At 36.9% G+C, this 16,727-nt stretch overlaps 1 protein-coding gene across 13 annotated transcripts in view; it reads left to right on the top strand.

Moving 5' to 3' along the window:
• LOC139949516 (uncharacterized) overlaps nucleotides 1-16,330 on the top strand; it is a 45,851-nt gene extending 29,521 nt beyond the window's left edge. For 2 of the 13 annotated variants that reach the window (XM_071947924.1, XM_071948008.1), the window contains exons 2-12: nucleotides 1,112-1,291; nucleotides 2,403-2,942; nucleotides 3,288-3,368; nucleotides 3,921-3,986; nucleotides 4,264-4,341; nucleotides 7,311-7,379; nucleotides 7,727-7,795; nucleotides 8,102-8,170; nucleotides 9,318-9,533; nucleotides 11,439-11,730; nucleotides 12,152-16,330. In XM_071947924.1, coding sequence (XP_071804025.1) covers nucleotides 1,112-1,291; nucleotides 2,403-2,942; nucleotides 3,288-3,368; nucleotides 3,921-3,986; nucleotides 4,264-4,341; nucleotides 7,311-7,379; nucleotides 7,727-7,795; nucleotides 8,102-8,170; nucleotides 9,318-9,533; nucleotides 11,439-11,696 — 1,626 coding nt within the window. In that variant the 3' untranslated portion in view covers nucleotides 11,697-11,730; nucleotides 12,152-16,330. The remainder of the gene's footprint in view (nucleotides 1-1,111; nucleotides 1,292-2,402; nucleotides 2,943-3,287; nucleotides 3,369-3,920; nucleotides 3,987-4,263; nucleotides 4,342-7,310; nucleotides 7,380-7,726; nucleotides 7,796-8,101; nucleotides 8,171-9,317; nucleotides 9,534-11,438; nucleotides 11,731-12,151) is intronic. The other 11 variants (XM_071948094.1, XM_071948175.1, XM_071948259.1 and 8 more) reach the window with 11 other exon arrangements.
• The last annotated feature ends 397 nt before the right edge of the window (nucleotides 16,331-16,727 follow it).

Genomic DNA, 16,727 nt, shown 5'->3' with positions numbered 1-16,727 from the left:
GAAAAGGACGCCATTTTTATGTGATTGTATAATTATTCCTTTTCATGACCAGTTTCAGAGCTGCTTTTAAAGCCATTGCACCCTTTCGGTAAACAGTGTTTTCCAAGTCCCACACTTTGTTTATTACAACTTATATATATAAAACAACAAACCTGTGAAAATTTAGGCTCAATCGGTCATCGGAGTCAGGAGAAAATAATGGGAAAACCCACTCTTGTTTCCGCGCGTTTCGCCGTGTCATGACATGTGTTTAAAATAAATCCGTAATTTTCACTAACGAGAATTTATATTGTTTTACCGTTTTCTCAAAAAGTAAAGCATTTCATGGACTAATATTTCAAGAGAAGTCTTTCACCATTACCTTCTGTAAATCCTGTAAATTATTTGTAAATCTGTGAACTTTTTTTGTTTTTTTCTGTACCGAAAGGGTCCAATGGCTTTAAGCATAAAATATTATTTACTTACTAGAATAAGTCCGCCAGCCAAACACAACGTAATGGTAATACTGTGTGTGACTGGTTTCCAGCTTTAATTTTTCAGTGTTTTTTTTGTTTTGTTTTCGCTTCAGGAATTTACTCAGCACAGTTTCCTGTTGACCATCTCTATGATATTGGGCCCAGAAAGTTAGCACACATTTCCCCAAACTTACACTGCTGCAGGGTTTATAGAATAGAAATTGTGTAGTGAGCACTACAATTAAGAAGATGTTAAGATGTTAAGAAGCTCTGTGAAATACTGTAAGGCCCAGGTGGGACATTGTAGCTTTGAATGAGAAGGGGAATGCGGTTTTATTTTCAAAAGTGCACTTATGTACACTGGAAAATCCGAGAGGCCATTTAAATTTTTTGAAATCGCAACAAGGGGAAGACTACCATGTCTGTTTTAACATGATTGCAAGACAATCTGAAGATGATCTGAAGACGGTCTGAAGAGGATCAGAGCATACTGATCCAATCGTTAAGTCATTAACCACTGTGTTTTTTTTTCCAGAACCAACATTACTCCAAAGAGATATTCACATGGTGTTACCACATACCTTTCTTAGTTCATGATTGCAATTTGTTTTTCCCACTGAACTTATTATTTCATTATTTTTTTTCGTTATCTTCAGAGTGAAAGTCCGGCAGCAGCCGAAGAGACCAAGACAGAGGAACCTGCTGCTGTAGCCTCCACTCCAGCAGAGACTAAAGACACTACTGAAGAAAGTAAAGACACAACTCCAGCTGAATCCACATTAGCCACTGGTGAAGAGACTAGGCAAACAGAGGAACCGGCCGCAGCTGAAACACAGGTAAATGTATGGCGTCTTCAAAGTTGCCTTCTGGTTTGGCAACAACAGATATCTTTGCATTTACACTGGATAGCTTTATTTAAATCTGCAAGTTTTTTATGTCGACAAGAAAACTCCCCAGCATCTGAATATTATTTTTGTGCGAGCAATAAATTGTGTCAGGTTATTGTGAGACAGTCCACTGTAGGTTTTCATCTTCCAACTTAAAGCCATTTAATTAATAGGAAACTGTTTCTTGAAAATGAAAACTGTGGTGATTTTCCAGTTCAGTTCTTGGCAAAACGATGAGTTACTTGTTTATGTTTTCTTTCTAAAAGAATCCTCTGTGATGGGTAGACCTATAAATTTGTTATGTATGTTTACAAATTGGATAGTGATATCACTATTCCCATCTGAATGTTTTTAAAATAAGGACATAAGCAGGGCTGGAATACTCAATAAACCTGTACCTGTAGAAAGCAAAGAAGTGGTGGCCCCTGAACCTTTTTCTTTTGATTTGATTTGCCCTGCTTTTTTGAGTTCATTTGATTATGTTAGAGCGGGTTTAATGGTCCTTTGCAAATTGAAATTGAATATTTTAGCAGATCCCAGTACATATACATTTTTTATGTATGTTTACAAACGGGATAGTGATATTACTATTCCCATCTGAATGTTTAAATAGGACATAAGCAGGGCTGGAATACTCAATAGACCCCTGGCCAGTAAACTCAAATCCTATTAAGTCCTATAGTTTAGTGCATTTCAAACCTTTTTTTTCCTCTTAAAATTTACTGATGCATATTTCAGATTGCCAAGTCCAAATGTCATTCAAGTTCAGTAATGTTAAAGGCTTAGAGGAATAATTTATTTGGTCTTTTCCAAATATTTATGGCCTTATACATTTTGTTTAAGTTTCAAGACCTAGTTGTCTAATAGAAATGTTCTTTGTATAAAGTCAAAAAACCTTAAGCTTTCAACAATTCAAATTGATTAGGTTTTTGACACCCACTTTCACATTTGTTTTGCTTTATTTTGTGTGTATGTGTTGAATATTTTGTTTTTGTTTGCTTTGCTTGACTGAAAAAATTAATTTGTTTTGTTGCATTTTATTTTTAACCTCAAATTACAGTCTGAAGTAGAACCCCCCAAAACAGAATCAACAGAGGCCCCTGAGCCAGTAGAAAGCACAGAAAATGTAGCCCCTGAACCAGTAGAAAGCAAAGAAATGGCTCCTGAACCAGTGGAAAGCAAAGAAGAGGCTGCTCCTGAACCTGTAGAAAGCAAAGAAGTGGTAGCCCCTGAACCTGTAGAAAGCAAAGAAGAGGTAGCCCCTGAACCAGTAGTAGAAAACAAAGAAGAGGTTGCCCCTGAACCAGTAGTAGAAAACAAAGAAGAGGTTGCCCCTGAACCAGTAGAAACAAAAGCAGACGTGGCCCCTGAACCTGTAGAAGACAAACCAGAAGCAGCTCCTGAACCAGTAGAAAGCAAGGAAGAGGCAGCCCCTGTACCAATAGAGGTGGCCCCTGAACCAGTGGAAAGCAAAGAAGAAGTGGCCCCTGAACCAGAACCAGTAGAAACCAAAGAAGAGGTGGCCCCTGAACCAGCAGAAAGCAAGGTTGAAGCAGCCCCAGAACCTGAAGAGAACAGACAAGAGGATGCAGCACCACAAGTAATTACATGTAGCCTCGGATTGATCAATGCTTACAAATGTTGAAAGTCACATCATTTGTTTACAGAAACATACATTTGAAACATGCATACATTTGTTGCTTTAACCACTTGCTCGATTTCATAGGAGGACAACTTCTTTGTAATACAAAGGTTAGATTTTGCCTTATTGAAGTCCTGTTCCATGGAAGTTTTTTGCATAATGCAGAAGTTTATTCAGAATCCCACAGCTCTGAATTTAATATGCATACATGTACATTAAAACATGGCAGTTTTAAGTTACTTTTTTTCCCTTTTATTTGCACCTGCACGCTTGTTAATTGATTTATTAATATCACCATCACAGGAAGAGAAGGCGATAGAGAGTCCTGAGGTAGCACCTGCACCAGAAGAAGTTAAAACAGAAGAGGTCCAAGAAACACCACAAGTACTGCACTTTTTCTTTTGATTTGATTTGCCCTGCTTTTTTGAGTTCGTTTGATTATGTTAGAGCAGGTTTAATGGTCCTTTGCAAATTGAAATTGAATTTTTTAGCAGATCCCAGTCATAGATTACAGTCTTTACTTTAGTAAGACAAGCAATAGGCTGAATGTTTCTTTCCTAGCTGTTGTAGGGGATCTGGATACGAGGGGTCTGAATTTGCAGCAAACTTAAAAATAGGCTGACTACAAAACTTTTACCTGTGAATGAGAAATGAAACAAGTAATCAGGGCGTCAAAAAATATGTTGCGCCTAAAGTACACACAGACAGCCCTGTGGGGTCACACTCGGCAAGTTTTCACATTATTTTGTCACAATGCTGCATAGAGCATGCATCCGATCCCTTTTGTAAGCATGATTTGTTGCGTTATTCTTGTTAACTTGGGGGTTTTTTCCCCAAAAAAATTACAGTGTGTGATTTTTGTTTTGCTCTTAATTGGCTGATTGCTAACAGGTTCTCTGCTTCATTGTTTTGTTCTTTTTTGTTGTATTCCCAAAGGAACCAGCCGAAGTGCAATCTGAGCCAGAAGCCAGCAAAACAGTAGATGAACAAACCCCAGAACAAGTACATGCTCCTTTTGTTGCTTTTGACTGGTTTTCACACGTTTTTTTTCTTCAACCCTTTGTTTTTTTCTTCAGTTTATACTTGTTCATGTTTTTTAAAATGTCCAATCAAGATCAAACACATTCAAAAAGGTATAAAAGGCAGTGACACTTTAGACCTGTCCTTGAGGCAGTTTAATTACTTGTTTTTCTCTTGTTGGAAATTAATAAACAATCAATTAATTTGGCTGTTAGCACTGCTTTATGATTTGCATCTTTTTGCCAAATGCTACACACAGGCTGACGAGTCCTTGACAGTTACTGAGCCCAAGGAGGAGCCGGTTGCGGCTGCAGCGGAGACTACAGACACAACACAAGTATATTACACACACTTTTTTTGTTTCTTTGCTTGCTTTATATCACCTTCTAATTTGCTTGCATGGTTTATGAAATTTTGGAATTGGAAATGATTGCCTGGTTAATTAGTCACTCAGTAATACTGACATGAAAGATATTTGTGGGCTATGGATAGCTGTCTGGATTAGGTTAATCAATGACTGACACCGCCATGGAGGTAGTTTTTCTGCCATTTGAGAGTTTTAAATTACTTGAAGATTAGCTGTTTATTAGCGTATATAACTTGAAAAGCCTTCAAAACAATCCCAACTGAGGCAATTTAATTTCCCAATGGGTGATCCCATTGATGGGCATGTCATGTGTAGTGAGTGTTTGCATGACGTATCAATGTCATACAAACGCTACAAACAAAACTACCTTTTCACATTTCTTTTTAGAGTTAAGAAGAAAGCTAGAATATTAGGAAATTAGCAAAAGTTAGTGTTTTTTCTTCAATCCAGCTAACCGATAACTGAAAAACTGTGGAGGTTTTATATGTTATCTTTGGCAGACTTTGATCCCCTGAGACTAACCCAAAAATTATGGTCCCTGAAGTTGTCAAAGCGTAAGAAATGAAAATCTAATATAATCAATAGCATGTGATTGATATAAGATTTGAAATGAACACAACAAAACTTCAATGAGAACCACAACATTGTCATCTCATGTTACTTGGTACAAGATAGGCCCCTATACACCAAGTAAAAAATATTCCAAAGAGAAACATTTGGGTCCAAAATACCCAAAAGTTATGAAGAAAAATGGAAAAATAAATCCTGGGAGAACCCTTGTATGGAAACTTATTATTGATTATGTTAATTCAATTTCAAATATCACCCATAATGTTGAACAAAATCTTTCTGACTGATTGTGAGATGCAAATTGTTGGCAGTTCTCCCATAAAAACACCACTGTGTGACCTTTAAACTTGCGTAGTAAACGAAGCAAATCGGGCAATCTCCTGATTGCATATCTGATCCCTCTACATTCCGACAAAGAAACTGGCCAGCCCAACTCGGCTAGCTCCCTCGCTCTCTATCTATCTCTCGCTGTCATCGAGGCGTAGGATTTACAAACCAACAGCTTCCACCCCGAAGGGATCTGGTGTCCATCTGTGGAATGGGATGTGATCCTAATCATACATGATTTATGAGTAGGCTTTGTTATTGGTATGATGTTTACTAGGACGAGAAGCCTGCGGCCAAGGAAGCCACTGCGGAAACGGCAGTAGAGGAAGAGCAGGCTTCACAAGATACTTCCTAGCCCCCACAAATACTACCTCCTTTAATTTTCAGCCACTTCCATTTTCTTGTTGTGCTGTAAAGAGATGTTGAGACAGTAGATTAAGGAAGAGGACTTTTTTATTCCAACCCCCTAGTTTTCAAGAATGTATCATACAAACATGATGTTAACATCCTTAAATGAGGTTCATATTTTAAGAAGCCTGCCCCCAGAAATATGTTGTTGTGGTGGTCATGTTGGGGGATTATTTTTAGGGGGTGGGGGCTAAAGTATAATTTTTACTTGTTGACACTTTGAGCTTAATTTTTTTTATGAGAGCAGATAAAATACAAATGATTAGATTACCAGTATTTTTTAACTTTGATATTTAACAGATCCTACACTATTTCCTTAAAAGGAAAATAGAAGTTAATGTAAAATGAAAATACCATGTTCTCTCTCCCTACCAACACAGTTGAACACAAATGTCAACCAATCACTTGAATTAAGCGAGGCAATCCTTTTTATACATTTCATCACTTCAGTATGACATAGTTTTTCTCTCTATAGGTTATAATGTACATACTTCTTCTAATCCAGATGGGAAACTTTCATGTGCAAACAACTTTCATCCTCCGCTGAATCAAAATAGACCTTAACATTCTCTGACCTTCATTAAAGATTCTTGCGGTCTGGGCTAAGTTTTATGGTCATGTTTAAATTGCGTACAATCTCTGTTCCCATCATTATAGTGTTGGCAGAGATTGCCCAGCCACGATGAATACATTTTGTTACTTAAAATAATTTGCACATGGGAACGTTCTGTGCACCAAAGCAATGTTGATTTTCTTCCGCAATCATCACAAATTCAGCCATTCTAAATTAAGGGGATGTTAAAAAATCTATATCAAGTATTATCCATCCGAGTAAAAAAAAAATGGGGAATAAAGTTTCGGTACATTTTCAGATTGATTTTGGTTTTAATCAAAGCTTTTGTAAAGATTAGTCTGTGGGAAAATATATACAAATTGGTTTGGATCATGATCCCCAGTGACCCTTGATCTGTATTTATTTTAGTTCAGGACATGATACAGTTTCACTCTCGATGTAATGGTTTCAACTGACCCTTACATTGTTTGGTTTTGGCATTAATGTACTTCCTGTTAGATACATGATATGACTTCCAGACAGTTTTAAAGTCGGTAGATAATAGACGAGCCCCAACTTTGTGCATTTGTATTGGGAGCCTCCACGAATCTAAAAAATTAATAGAAAGCTGTTTAACTCAAAACCCCTAATCGTTGGAAGTGGTGAACGGGTGTGCATTGCAGCACTAAAAGTTGATTTATAGTCGGTAGCATGGTGGTAGCGCAACTTAAAAAAATACCTATGATCATAAACAAAATTTTTATAGAAATCGCTGAGGCATCAGTATCTAGTCCCTGAGGACACTGTTGATCATCAGCGTTTTGTTCATCATAATCAGTTTAAAAAAACAAAACAAAAACATGTATTTATTATATAAGAGTATTGAATACAAGTAAAATTGTAAATGTTTTTCAGTTTCTACATTACTAAAAAAAAAAACCTGTTTTTACATTATTTTTAGGTACATTTTAATTCCCCCTTTTGTTCAATGTTGTGTTATGGGTTTTTTTGCTGGTTGATTTTGCTTTATATGTGGCTTTTTTTGGCTTCAGTTTGCGTTGTTTATTCTTGCATTTAACAGGAAGAAAAACCTGAAGTTGAAGCCGCCCCTGTTGAGCCATCACCAGCTAGTGAACCTGAAGCTGTCAAAGTATTTGTTGCTCTTTTTTGCTTATGTTTGTTGTTATGTATGTCTGTCTGTTTGTCTGTTTTAGAGATAGGGGTCTAGGGGTTCTGTTGCCTGTCACAAGCACTGTATTATGTTTGATTATAAGGGTATTGGAGAAACAAGTAGTTAGTTTTGTAAGGTTTTTTACATCACAGAAATACTGTTTTTTATTTTTTTTATTTTTTTAGGTACAGTTAATTTTTGTTTGCTTTTTGTTCCTTTTTTCTTTCCTTTGCTTTTGCTTTTTATCTTGGGTTTTTCTTTGCTGTTCAGCTTCCTTTTTTTAATTGCGCTTCAGTTTGCATTTTTTTTATTCTTGCATTTAACAGGAAGAGAAACCCGAAGCTGAAGCCGCCCCCGTTGAGTCGTCTCCAGCAAGTGAACCTGAAGCTGTCAAAGTATTTGTTGCTCTTTTTTGCTTATGTTTGTTGTTGGTTATAGAGCTAGGGGTTCTGCTGCCTGTAAGAGTATTGGATAACAAGTACATGTAGTTAGTTTTGCAACGTTTTTTACATTACAGAAAAACTGTTTTTATATTTTTTTAGGTACAGTTTTATCAAGTAAGCTATTAATTCTCCCTTAAGATTGTTTGTTTTTCTCCCCCTTTTTTCTCCCTTTTTTTTTGCTTTTGCTTTTCTTTGCTATTTGGCTTTTTTAATTGTTATTGCCCTTCAGTTTGCGTTATTTATTCTTGCATTTAACAGGAAGAGAAACCTGAAGTTGAAGCCGCCCCTGTTGAGCCATCACCAGCTAGCGAACCTGAAGCTGTCAAAGTATTTGTTGCTCTTTTTTTTGCTTCTGTCTGTTTGTCTGTTTTAGAGATAGGGGTTCTGTTGCCAGTATTATGTTAACCACATTACTTCCAATGCTTTAATAGTTAACTTGCTTTTATAATAATCTGCTGCGCAGACATTTCTAGTAAGTAACCTTGTAAAATAAATGAATTGAAATTCAAAAAATATTTTGGATAGTTTACATATAGGTATACAGGGAATGATTTCAATGAGCAATTTGATAGCAACATGTATTGTGCACACTAAATGCTAATAATTATGCTCTATCTCTTTTCTGTCCCTTCCACAACCACAGGAATATTTCTGTGGACTTCATGACAATGGACCCTTCCCATGAAATATGCATACAGACTCTGTTGGTTGGCAAACGCCATAGAGTTGTGCACTAAGCAGACGCGCAATCGCGTCTACGTCACGCACCCATTAGCCGTGTACAAAACAGCGCGATGTTCCCTCATTTTGCCAACCAAAACATTAGTGCGACGCGCTACGTGCAATTTACATATTTCATGGGAAGGGTCTGTTACTTTTGAGTTTTAATACAGCAAAGCTGCAACATTAAAGGAACACGTTGCCTTGGATCGGACGAGTTGGTCAAAACAAAAGCGTTTGTAACCGTTTTTTATAAAATGCATATGGTTGGAAAGATGTTTTAAAAGTAGAATACAATGATCCACACAAGTTTGCCTCGAAATTGCGTGGTTTTCCTTCTACTGTGCGAACTAACATGGTCGGCCATTTATGGGAGTCAAAATTTTGACCCCCATAAATGGCCGACGTGTTTAGTCGACGAGGTAAAAGGAAAACCACGCAATTTCGAGGCATGTTTGTGTGGATCATTGTATTCTACTTTTACAACAGCTTTCTACCCATATGCATTTTATAAAAAACGGTTACAAAGGCTTTTCAAAGACCAACTCGACCGATCCAAGGCAACGTGTTCCTTTAATGTTTAAATTCACAGATTTTGATGACATTTCACATAATTTTCTGATCAGTATCTTGATGATCAGAAGGAGTGTACTCTACAAAAATCCACCAACCATCTCAACCACCAAATGTATCATCTCCTCTTAGAAGCCTTGATCCCTGATCATTATAGCACAATCCCTTGTCTTTATAACAGGAAGAACCCAAGGACGAAACACCAGCACCAGAGGCCGAGGTGAAAACAGAGAGCCCAGCCGAGGTCGAGCCGGAGACTGAAACCAAGACACCCGAGGAGGTACCAGCTGCTGCTGATGAAACCAAGGAAGAGGAGGTGGCAAAGGAAGAGGAGGCAGTAGAGCCGACACCCGCTGCTGATGATGTAGCCCCAGCTGCTGAGTTGACGCCGGCTGAGGTATAGCAGGGCTTATGTTCATAAAGCTGTTCAGCAGAAATACTGCTTGACAAATTCATTTGCTACACAAAAATTTAGTGGGGGACCAGTCAGAACAATGTAAACTTTTAGTATATGGAAATTTGCATCGGAAATAAGGACTATTAATTTTGGTTTTACCAACTGATGTGTGTTAGCACTGTATACTATAATCAGTACTTTCACCGAACTCTGTGAACATCATCACAGGCATGTTTTCGGGTGGGATTCGAACCCACAACCTTTGCGATTCTAGAGCAATGTCTTACCAACTAGACCACCGAGTTTGCCCGGTCGTAGAGGCAGGTTGAATCCTTTATTGATAGGATTAGATAAATCGGGATGGGCAACCCCAAGTGCAAACTTTTGAAAATAAATTGAATAGATTGTAGTGTGGGTGCTCTGTTTTTTCTTGACAAGTCAATTCAAGTTTTGTAACTCTTTAGACGGTAATGATTATAACTAGAAATTGAGAGTTTGTGTACAAACTCAGGGTGTTCGGGTGAATGGTCAAATGAGTCACGTTGTGTACAACATTTGTACGTCATCATTCCAAAAAAGTTGCGGGTTCATCTACTCATGAAGGTTCATGTTTATGATAAGTTTCAAGTTCATAGTAGTTTAACATTTTGTTCAAAATCGCACGAAGAAAGATGAGGCGAATCCCAGCGTAGTGGAATTTGAATTACGCGCGCCTTCAACGGAGTCTGCATGTGTATACACAACCCGTAATGCCCACAGCCACGCAGTGCTGTTTTGTCGTAGAGCATGGATACAATGTAGGCCTACATGAACTACACGCACACACACCCACACACCCACAATACAATAGTAGCATTCACATACATGAATGGCGATACTATCTGGTTTCTACGCGTAATGAATGGAGGTCAACACAAACGCGCGCTTTTACGACCAGAAGGCAAAATTCAACTGGCATTATGTTTGTGCAAAAGTTTGAGCAGGATAACTGATCTTCAAACTGATATTCAAATTTTGCGAATATGATATATAGTTCTTGAGATATGAACTTTTGAAATTTTGAACTTCCGGTTTCAACCGGAAGTAAAAGTCACATGAGGTCACGTTGTGCACGACTTTTGTAGCTAATTACAAGACCTTTTGTATGCACCAAATATCTTGTGTGTGGCATTTGTAGTTCTCAAGATATGAACTCTCCAATTTTTAGCGTTTTTTTGAACGTAATGACGTCATCAATGACGTCATCATTCCAAAAATGTTGCTGTTTCGTCTACTCATTAAGATCAATATATATGGTAAGTTTCAGGTTCATACAAGCTTTAGTTTTTGCGAAAATCGCGCGAGAACGTTCGAGGAGAAGAACACGCAGAAAAAAAAAAAAAACAAAAAAAAAAAAACAGAACAATAACAATAGTTGTTCGGCTGGTGGCCGAACACCTAATTAACTTCTAATTGCTTAATTTTTATATTGTTAGTAGTTTGGGGAGATATAGGCAGCAGAAAGAGTTACTGATTAAATATGAAATAGGTCAGCTTCAATTTAAACCATTCCTTGATGATCTGTCTGTTTGAACATATGAATCTGCCAAAAATTTACTGCAGAAAAATACCAATGTATAATCCATTGAAATCGTTACAACTAGACAATTTGTCCCTTAAACTGAAAACTAAACCACCACAGCCTAAAGTTATCGCATGTGCAACCTTCTGACCCTCGACTGTAAAGGATTGACTAATGAAGGATTTATCTACTGAGTTACTTCAGTTGCCCAAAATACAAAAGAGTTAATTTTGTTTCGATCCCTCAGGCTGCATTACATAAAGTTGCCCAAAGCACACCCCCATAATAATAATAACAATACAAAAATGTGTTCATATGAGTTCCATTTTGTTCTGATCCCTCAGGCTGTACCAGAAGAAACACCTGCTGAACCCAGCCCACCAGCTGAGGAGCCTAAGACAGAGGAGCCCGAAGTAGACGCTGCTGGAGATGCACCAGCAGCAGCCGAGCCTGAGGCAGAGGTTACCAATGGCATCGGACCCGGTGGTGATGAGGCTGCTGAAGAGGAAACCAAGCCAGAGGAAAGCAGTTCTTTGAAACAGGAGGTGGCTGCAGCTGCAGCAGAGACCAACGGCACCGATGTAGTAGAGGTCGCAGAGTAAATGTTTCGATCAGCATTTTATAAATTTTAAAAAGGTAAATAAACGGCATTCTTCTCTATGACCTCTCTCTAAAAGAGGAAGTGTGTTGATATTGAAAACTATTTTCAGACAAATAAATTTATCGTTGATAACCTTGAAGGTGGCTTTATATAGGGCACACTCATCTAGGACTTAAAAAGACTCCAGCCAAGTTCTAAACATGGCCCCAGTTGGTGGAAGTACACTGAAGGAAAAATAATTCTGGCAATTACGAGAAATGAGTCCTGTCAGTTTTAGTTAGGAAGTAAAAACATTTGAAGATCTGCGTCGCTAACTGGTTGGAAGAGTTGAGCATAGTTAACCTCTACCGTCAATATTTTGTTTATCCATTTTGGTTTTTTTTTTCCATCGGAAACGTTTATTTAGATGTAATTTCCTGATTTTTTTCTTTTTCCATTTTGTCTTTTTGTACCCAGTTCTCTGATGAATCAAACAGGTACTTGATGCTGAGTTAACGCAAGCATGCACCAACTACATGTACAAAATTGTAAACAGTACTTCCCTCTTCCCCTGTGATGGAGAAACTCCCAATATGGAACAGTGTAATTGCTGAAGAAGAAGAAAAATAAAGTTATGTTGTAATGGGTTTTGACTGGTTTGGGAGCGAGGAAACTTAAGCGGTGAATTTGTCTTACTGCTGTTTATTTCTGTTGCCACTGGTTTAGTTACTGAGCTTGGATTTGGTCGGTTGAGTCAAGATGACAACAGTCATTCATGTAGATGTAGGTATCCCTGTCCCCTACAGTATATCTAAATGCTGCTCTGTACAATAAGCATGTAAAGCCAATGTCCGTTTTCATATTATATGAACAAGGGGGAATGGGATTGTTGAATCTTTGATCTCTAGTGTAAATGCAATCAGGCTGGATTCTTTGTTATTTGTAAGCGCCGGAATATTTCATGGGACTTAAAGGCAATGGCCAGGGGGCATGGAGGCAATTGCCTCTGTGAAGCATATCAGGCTCTAGTAACATTTAAACATGCCAACAGTTCTGTTCTCCATTATTTTAAAACCTGTTTAGCCAAACAAAGCCTACATGAATACAAAGTTTGGATCTTTGTATACCTCGGTAGAAATGAGCATAAACTTCACCTTGAGAACAGGGAAACTGACATAATATATACTTATTTATGCTTATTTACACATTGTGGGACGGAACCAAACTTTTCCTTGCTGGTCATTCGGTGAAATGAATAGTTGTTTACCTTTGCAGTACATACAACGTTGAAACTTAATGTTCCAATGAGTGACTGCTACATGTACAAGTTATTTGGTTTACTTTCAGTCATGTTTAACTGTACATACCTTGCATGAGATAAATTAATCGACTCAATTTGGTAAGGATATAAAACCAAGTTTGTACTCTAATGTAAAAATACAGAACTTCCACTAAAATCTCTTAGAGAGTTTGTTTCAAACCTTGTTCACACACAAATGAAGTTAGAACGGGTCTAGTTTCCTAAGGGCCATGTCGGACGAGGCAATTTACAGGCAACCTGTTCCAGGCAATCTCAAAGAAGAGAATCTATTTACATTTGAATGTTCACATAATTTTGGGGGAATCGTAAGACATTGTTTGGAAAAGTGGTCCTGTAGCATGCACTGCAGTTGTTTGCCTCCAAGTTGCCTGTAAAATGTGCCTTGTGTGTGACAAGGCCCTTATATGTACAGTTAAAGTATGCATTAATATGTAGAAATTTCTATTCACCCCATGCACCAGTGACACATGATTGTCTGCTAGGCTCACCATTTTGGGAGTTCAGTTGGTCGTAAAAATAGGGTTAGCGTACTCTGCTCGTCCTGAAATGAGCACATACTGTATAACACACAAGGACATTGAGGCCCTAAATAGGGCAACCAAGGTTATTGTAGACCTTTATCATGGTGCAGCCATCTTGACTTTGTCCCAATGATATCAATGTAACCAAACCGAGGCTGGAAGAACAAAATAGTCTGGTTCCAAAATGATTATTAGCATTCATTATTGTTATTTGATACAAGGAACATGACCAAGATGGAGACAGCATGATAAGGGTCTATAATGGTGTACTGGGCCAATAGTGCAGCAAACACATAATTGAGTTTACACTCGCAACTCAGCATTAAGTCATTTACTCTTAATTAGCTTAGAAAGATTTATAACAAGTAAAACTAGGATAGTTAATTACAATTTTGTTTATTTATCCTCACATTACCAGTGCCTTCCAAATCATCATATAAACTTCTTTTGTATTGAGATTCTTTTAACGAGCTGAATATTAATGGTATTAATGCTAAAAATAGAGGTGATTGAAGCCGTCCACAGTCGGGCTATTTGAACGATTTATGCAATTAGTTCTAATAAAGTTGGCAATCAATTAAATTGTTGCATGACAAGTTGCAATATTTCTTCATCACCTCAGAGAATTGCAAACACCTGGTACCTCAACCCTTTCCAAGGGTTTACATCCAAATTTGACTTCTTTAATTTGAATGGTGTAGTTGTTGCAAATTCTGAGTGAAGCAATGAGACAAATAATTTGCTATAGGTTTAGCTATCTTTAAAAATGAACATGTTTCATGTTTGTAAAACGGAAACGGGAATCTCAGCTGAGCATTTCTTTTAGCAGTGGATGAGGTTTGAATTTAGTAATGGCAAAGTTACAGCCATATCGAACAAGGGAAAGAGAACAAAATTATATTCATGAACAAATGAAAGTTATGGGCACAGTGCAACACTGATTAATGTTCATGCAATTTGGAACAAATATTTGTTTATAAATTTTGTTTAGCCTTCAAGAAAGACTCTGCGAGGGTCGTAACGTCAAGCCATTATCTATTTGTTGCATGTAATTAATGAACTTTATACATGTAGTACTAGTATTTCACATATTGTTTTTCATGACTTTTTGTTTATAAAAAAAAAGTAACCATCATCATTTTTGCAATCATTCACGAATAACGTTAAGTAGTTTGTAATTTTATTGCTGTTGCATCGAACAAATCAATTCTTTATTTAAGCCTTCGTCTCTGTAGTAGGATTTCTTTTATTTAAAGATACTCAAATACTTGAACCTTTAATGTATAAAATATTGATTGTGACTTGAAAGATTGTGTGCTAAAGAAACTACTCCTTATATAAAACTAAACAACCAGGGATATGATAATGTTTTTTGCACCTGTCCAAATTCTTTAATAATTGATGATGTATACATTAATGTTAATTTGTAAATTCTGCCGAGGCTTAATACATGAAACAATGTTTAGATGGGTGTGTGTATCCACTGTGCCTTTGCGTGCATTATTTGTATAACACTCTTAAAATTACATTTAATTTGCAAAAACCTTGAACTTCCTGACTTTTGAATCTTCCTGAAAAGAACCTGTGGATAGAAGTGTATCCCTCCCTCATGCCTAACATGGTTATGAAATCACTAAAATCCTTGTGTTGCAGTTTAATGGGCTATGTTGCTAGGAGTAATAGAACTAACAAGACGGGGACAAATATTAGAAGTATGTCCAAACTTCATAATTTGATCGAGACTTCCTATTAAAGATGACAATTTCCATGAACTTTTATATAATTTAAATTATAAATCTGTCAATTGATACAGTTTAGAGCTAAAGTTTAATAATTTCAAATACCCATGGCTTCCGATTTGGTCAATGTTATCAACAACGAAACGATTTTGAATTGCTGGTTTTACAATTAAAATCTCTAATAACATATTGATGTTATTATTCTTACTTTACACACAGTCTACTTTAGTGCATAAAATTCATGTACACAAAATCCACTTCTTTGAAACTCTCAGAGATGGTCGTGCAATGCGTTAACCCTTCACACACTAGTGTCACCTGATCTTGTTGGATTCAGTACATCATGCTATTTGTTCTCGTGTAGTATAGAATTGCCATCCTCAACAATTTTTCTGAATTTTGTTGTTAGGATTCCCTTTTTTTGAATCAATTTAGATGAAGAAAAATTCCCAAATGAAAAGCACTACAACATTGGCAATTTTGATGTATAGAAGAAAAAAATTGGCGTACAGCACAGCCAAACACAACCAGGGTCTGATTTCATAGCATTGCTTAGCACTTAATTAAATGCTTACCAGAATAAGACTACCAGCCAAAATACCATGGCAGTTATTTGATCTGTAACTGGTATCCTACATTATTTTGCTACGCGTTAAATTTTTAGGCTGTATATTCTGCTTAAGCAGCTCCATGAAATTGTGCCCTGATGCTTGACAATAGAATGAGCGAGGCCTACAACAAGTTTGTTGAATCGAGTTCTCACTGAAGATTCTGATGAGGCATGTTCCTTGTTATAATGCCAAAGACAAGTTCAATTGTTTGTACACAGTACTGGACAAAATGTAATTGTACTGACATTACACCCCCCCCCCCAAAAAAAAAAATGAAATTCTAAAATAAACACCACTTGGGTAAGAGAATAAATTGAACTTATTTGATTCCCCCCACTTTGAGATTTGTGACAAATAAATTTGAATGTGAAAATGTACTCTGAATAATCTTTAATCTTGCCACTAATAGTAGATCGCATTTGTATGTTGATAAGTTAATTAAACCATGTAATAAGTCATTACAATTATTTATTTGTGTTTATTCATTTTGCATGTTCTGTTTTCAAGCTTCATTTGAGCATTGTACTAGGATTCTTTTGTTTATAAACTTGGTTAGTTCAAGTAGAATGTAGCCAGTTGAATTTTTTGTATGCACTAAAATTCATCAGCTAATTGCAGATTGAGAAAAATTCTTACGAGGTAAATAAAAATGCCACCTTTCATGATGTATGCATGATTTGATTTGAGAAATACATAAATTGAGTACTAACATGGCTAAAGAACAATTGTGATTTATGAATGTAATTTATTGAACACTGGAATGGTTGCAGGGTTTTTAAAACATCAGATGAATTGAAATGTAAAATTAAGATGGCACCTTCATGTATTGTATAATGTAAAGCCACACTACTGTAAAAGAAA

Source organism: Asterias amurensis, chromosome 1 (genome assembly GCF_032118995.1).
Source record: "Asterias amurensis chromosome 1, ASM3211899v1".
In the NCBI taxonomy this organism is placed as follows: Eukaryota; Metazoa; Echinodermata; class Asteroidea; order Forcipulatida; family Asteriidae; genus Asterias; species Asterias amurensis.
Note: the sequence above shows the minus strand (reverse complement) of the source record. Positions and strands in the feature narration are given on the sequence as shown.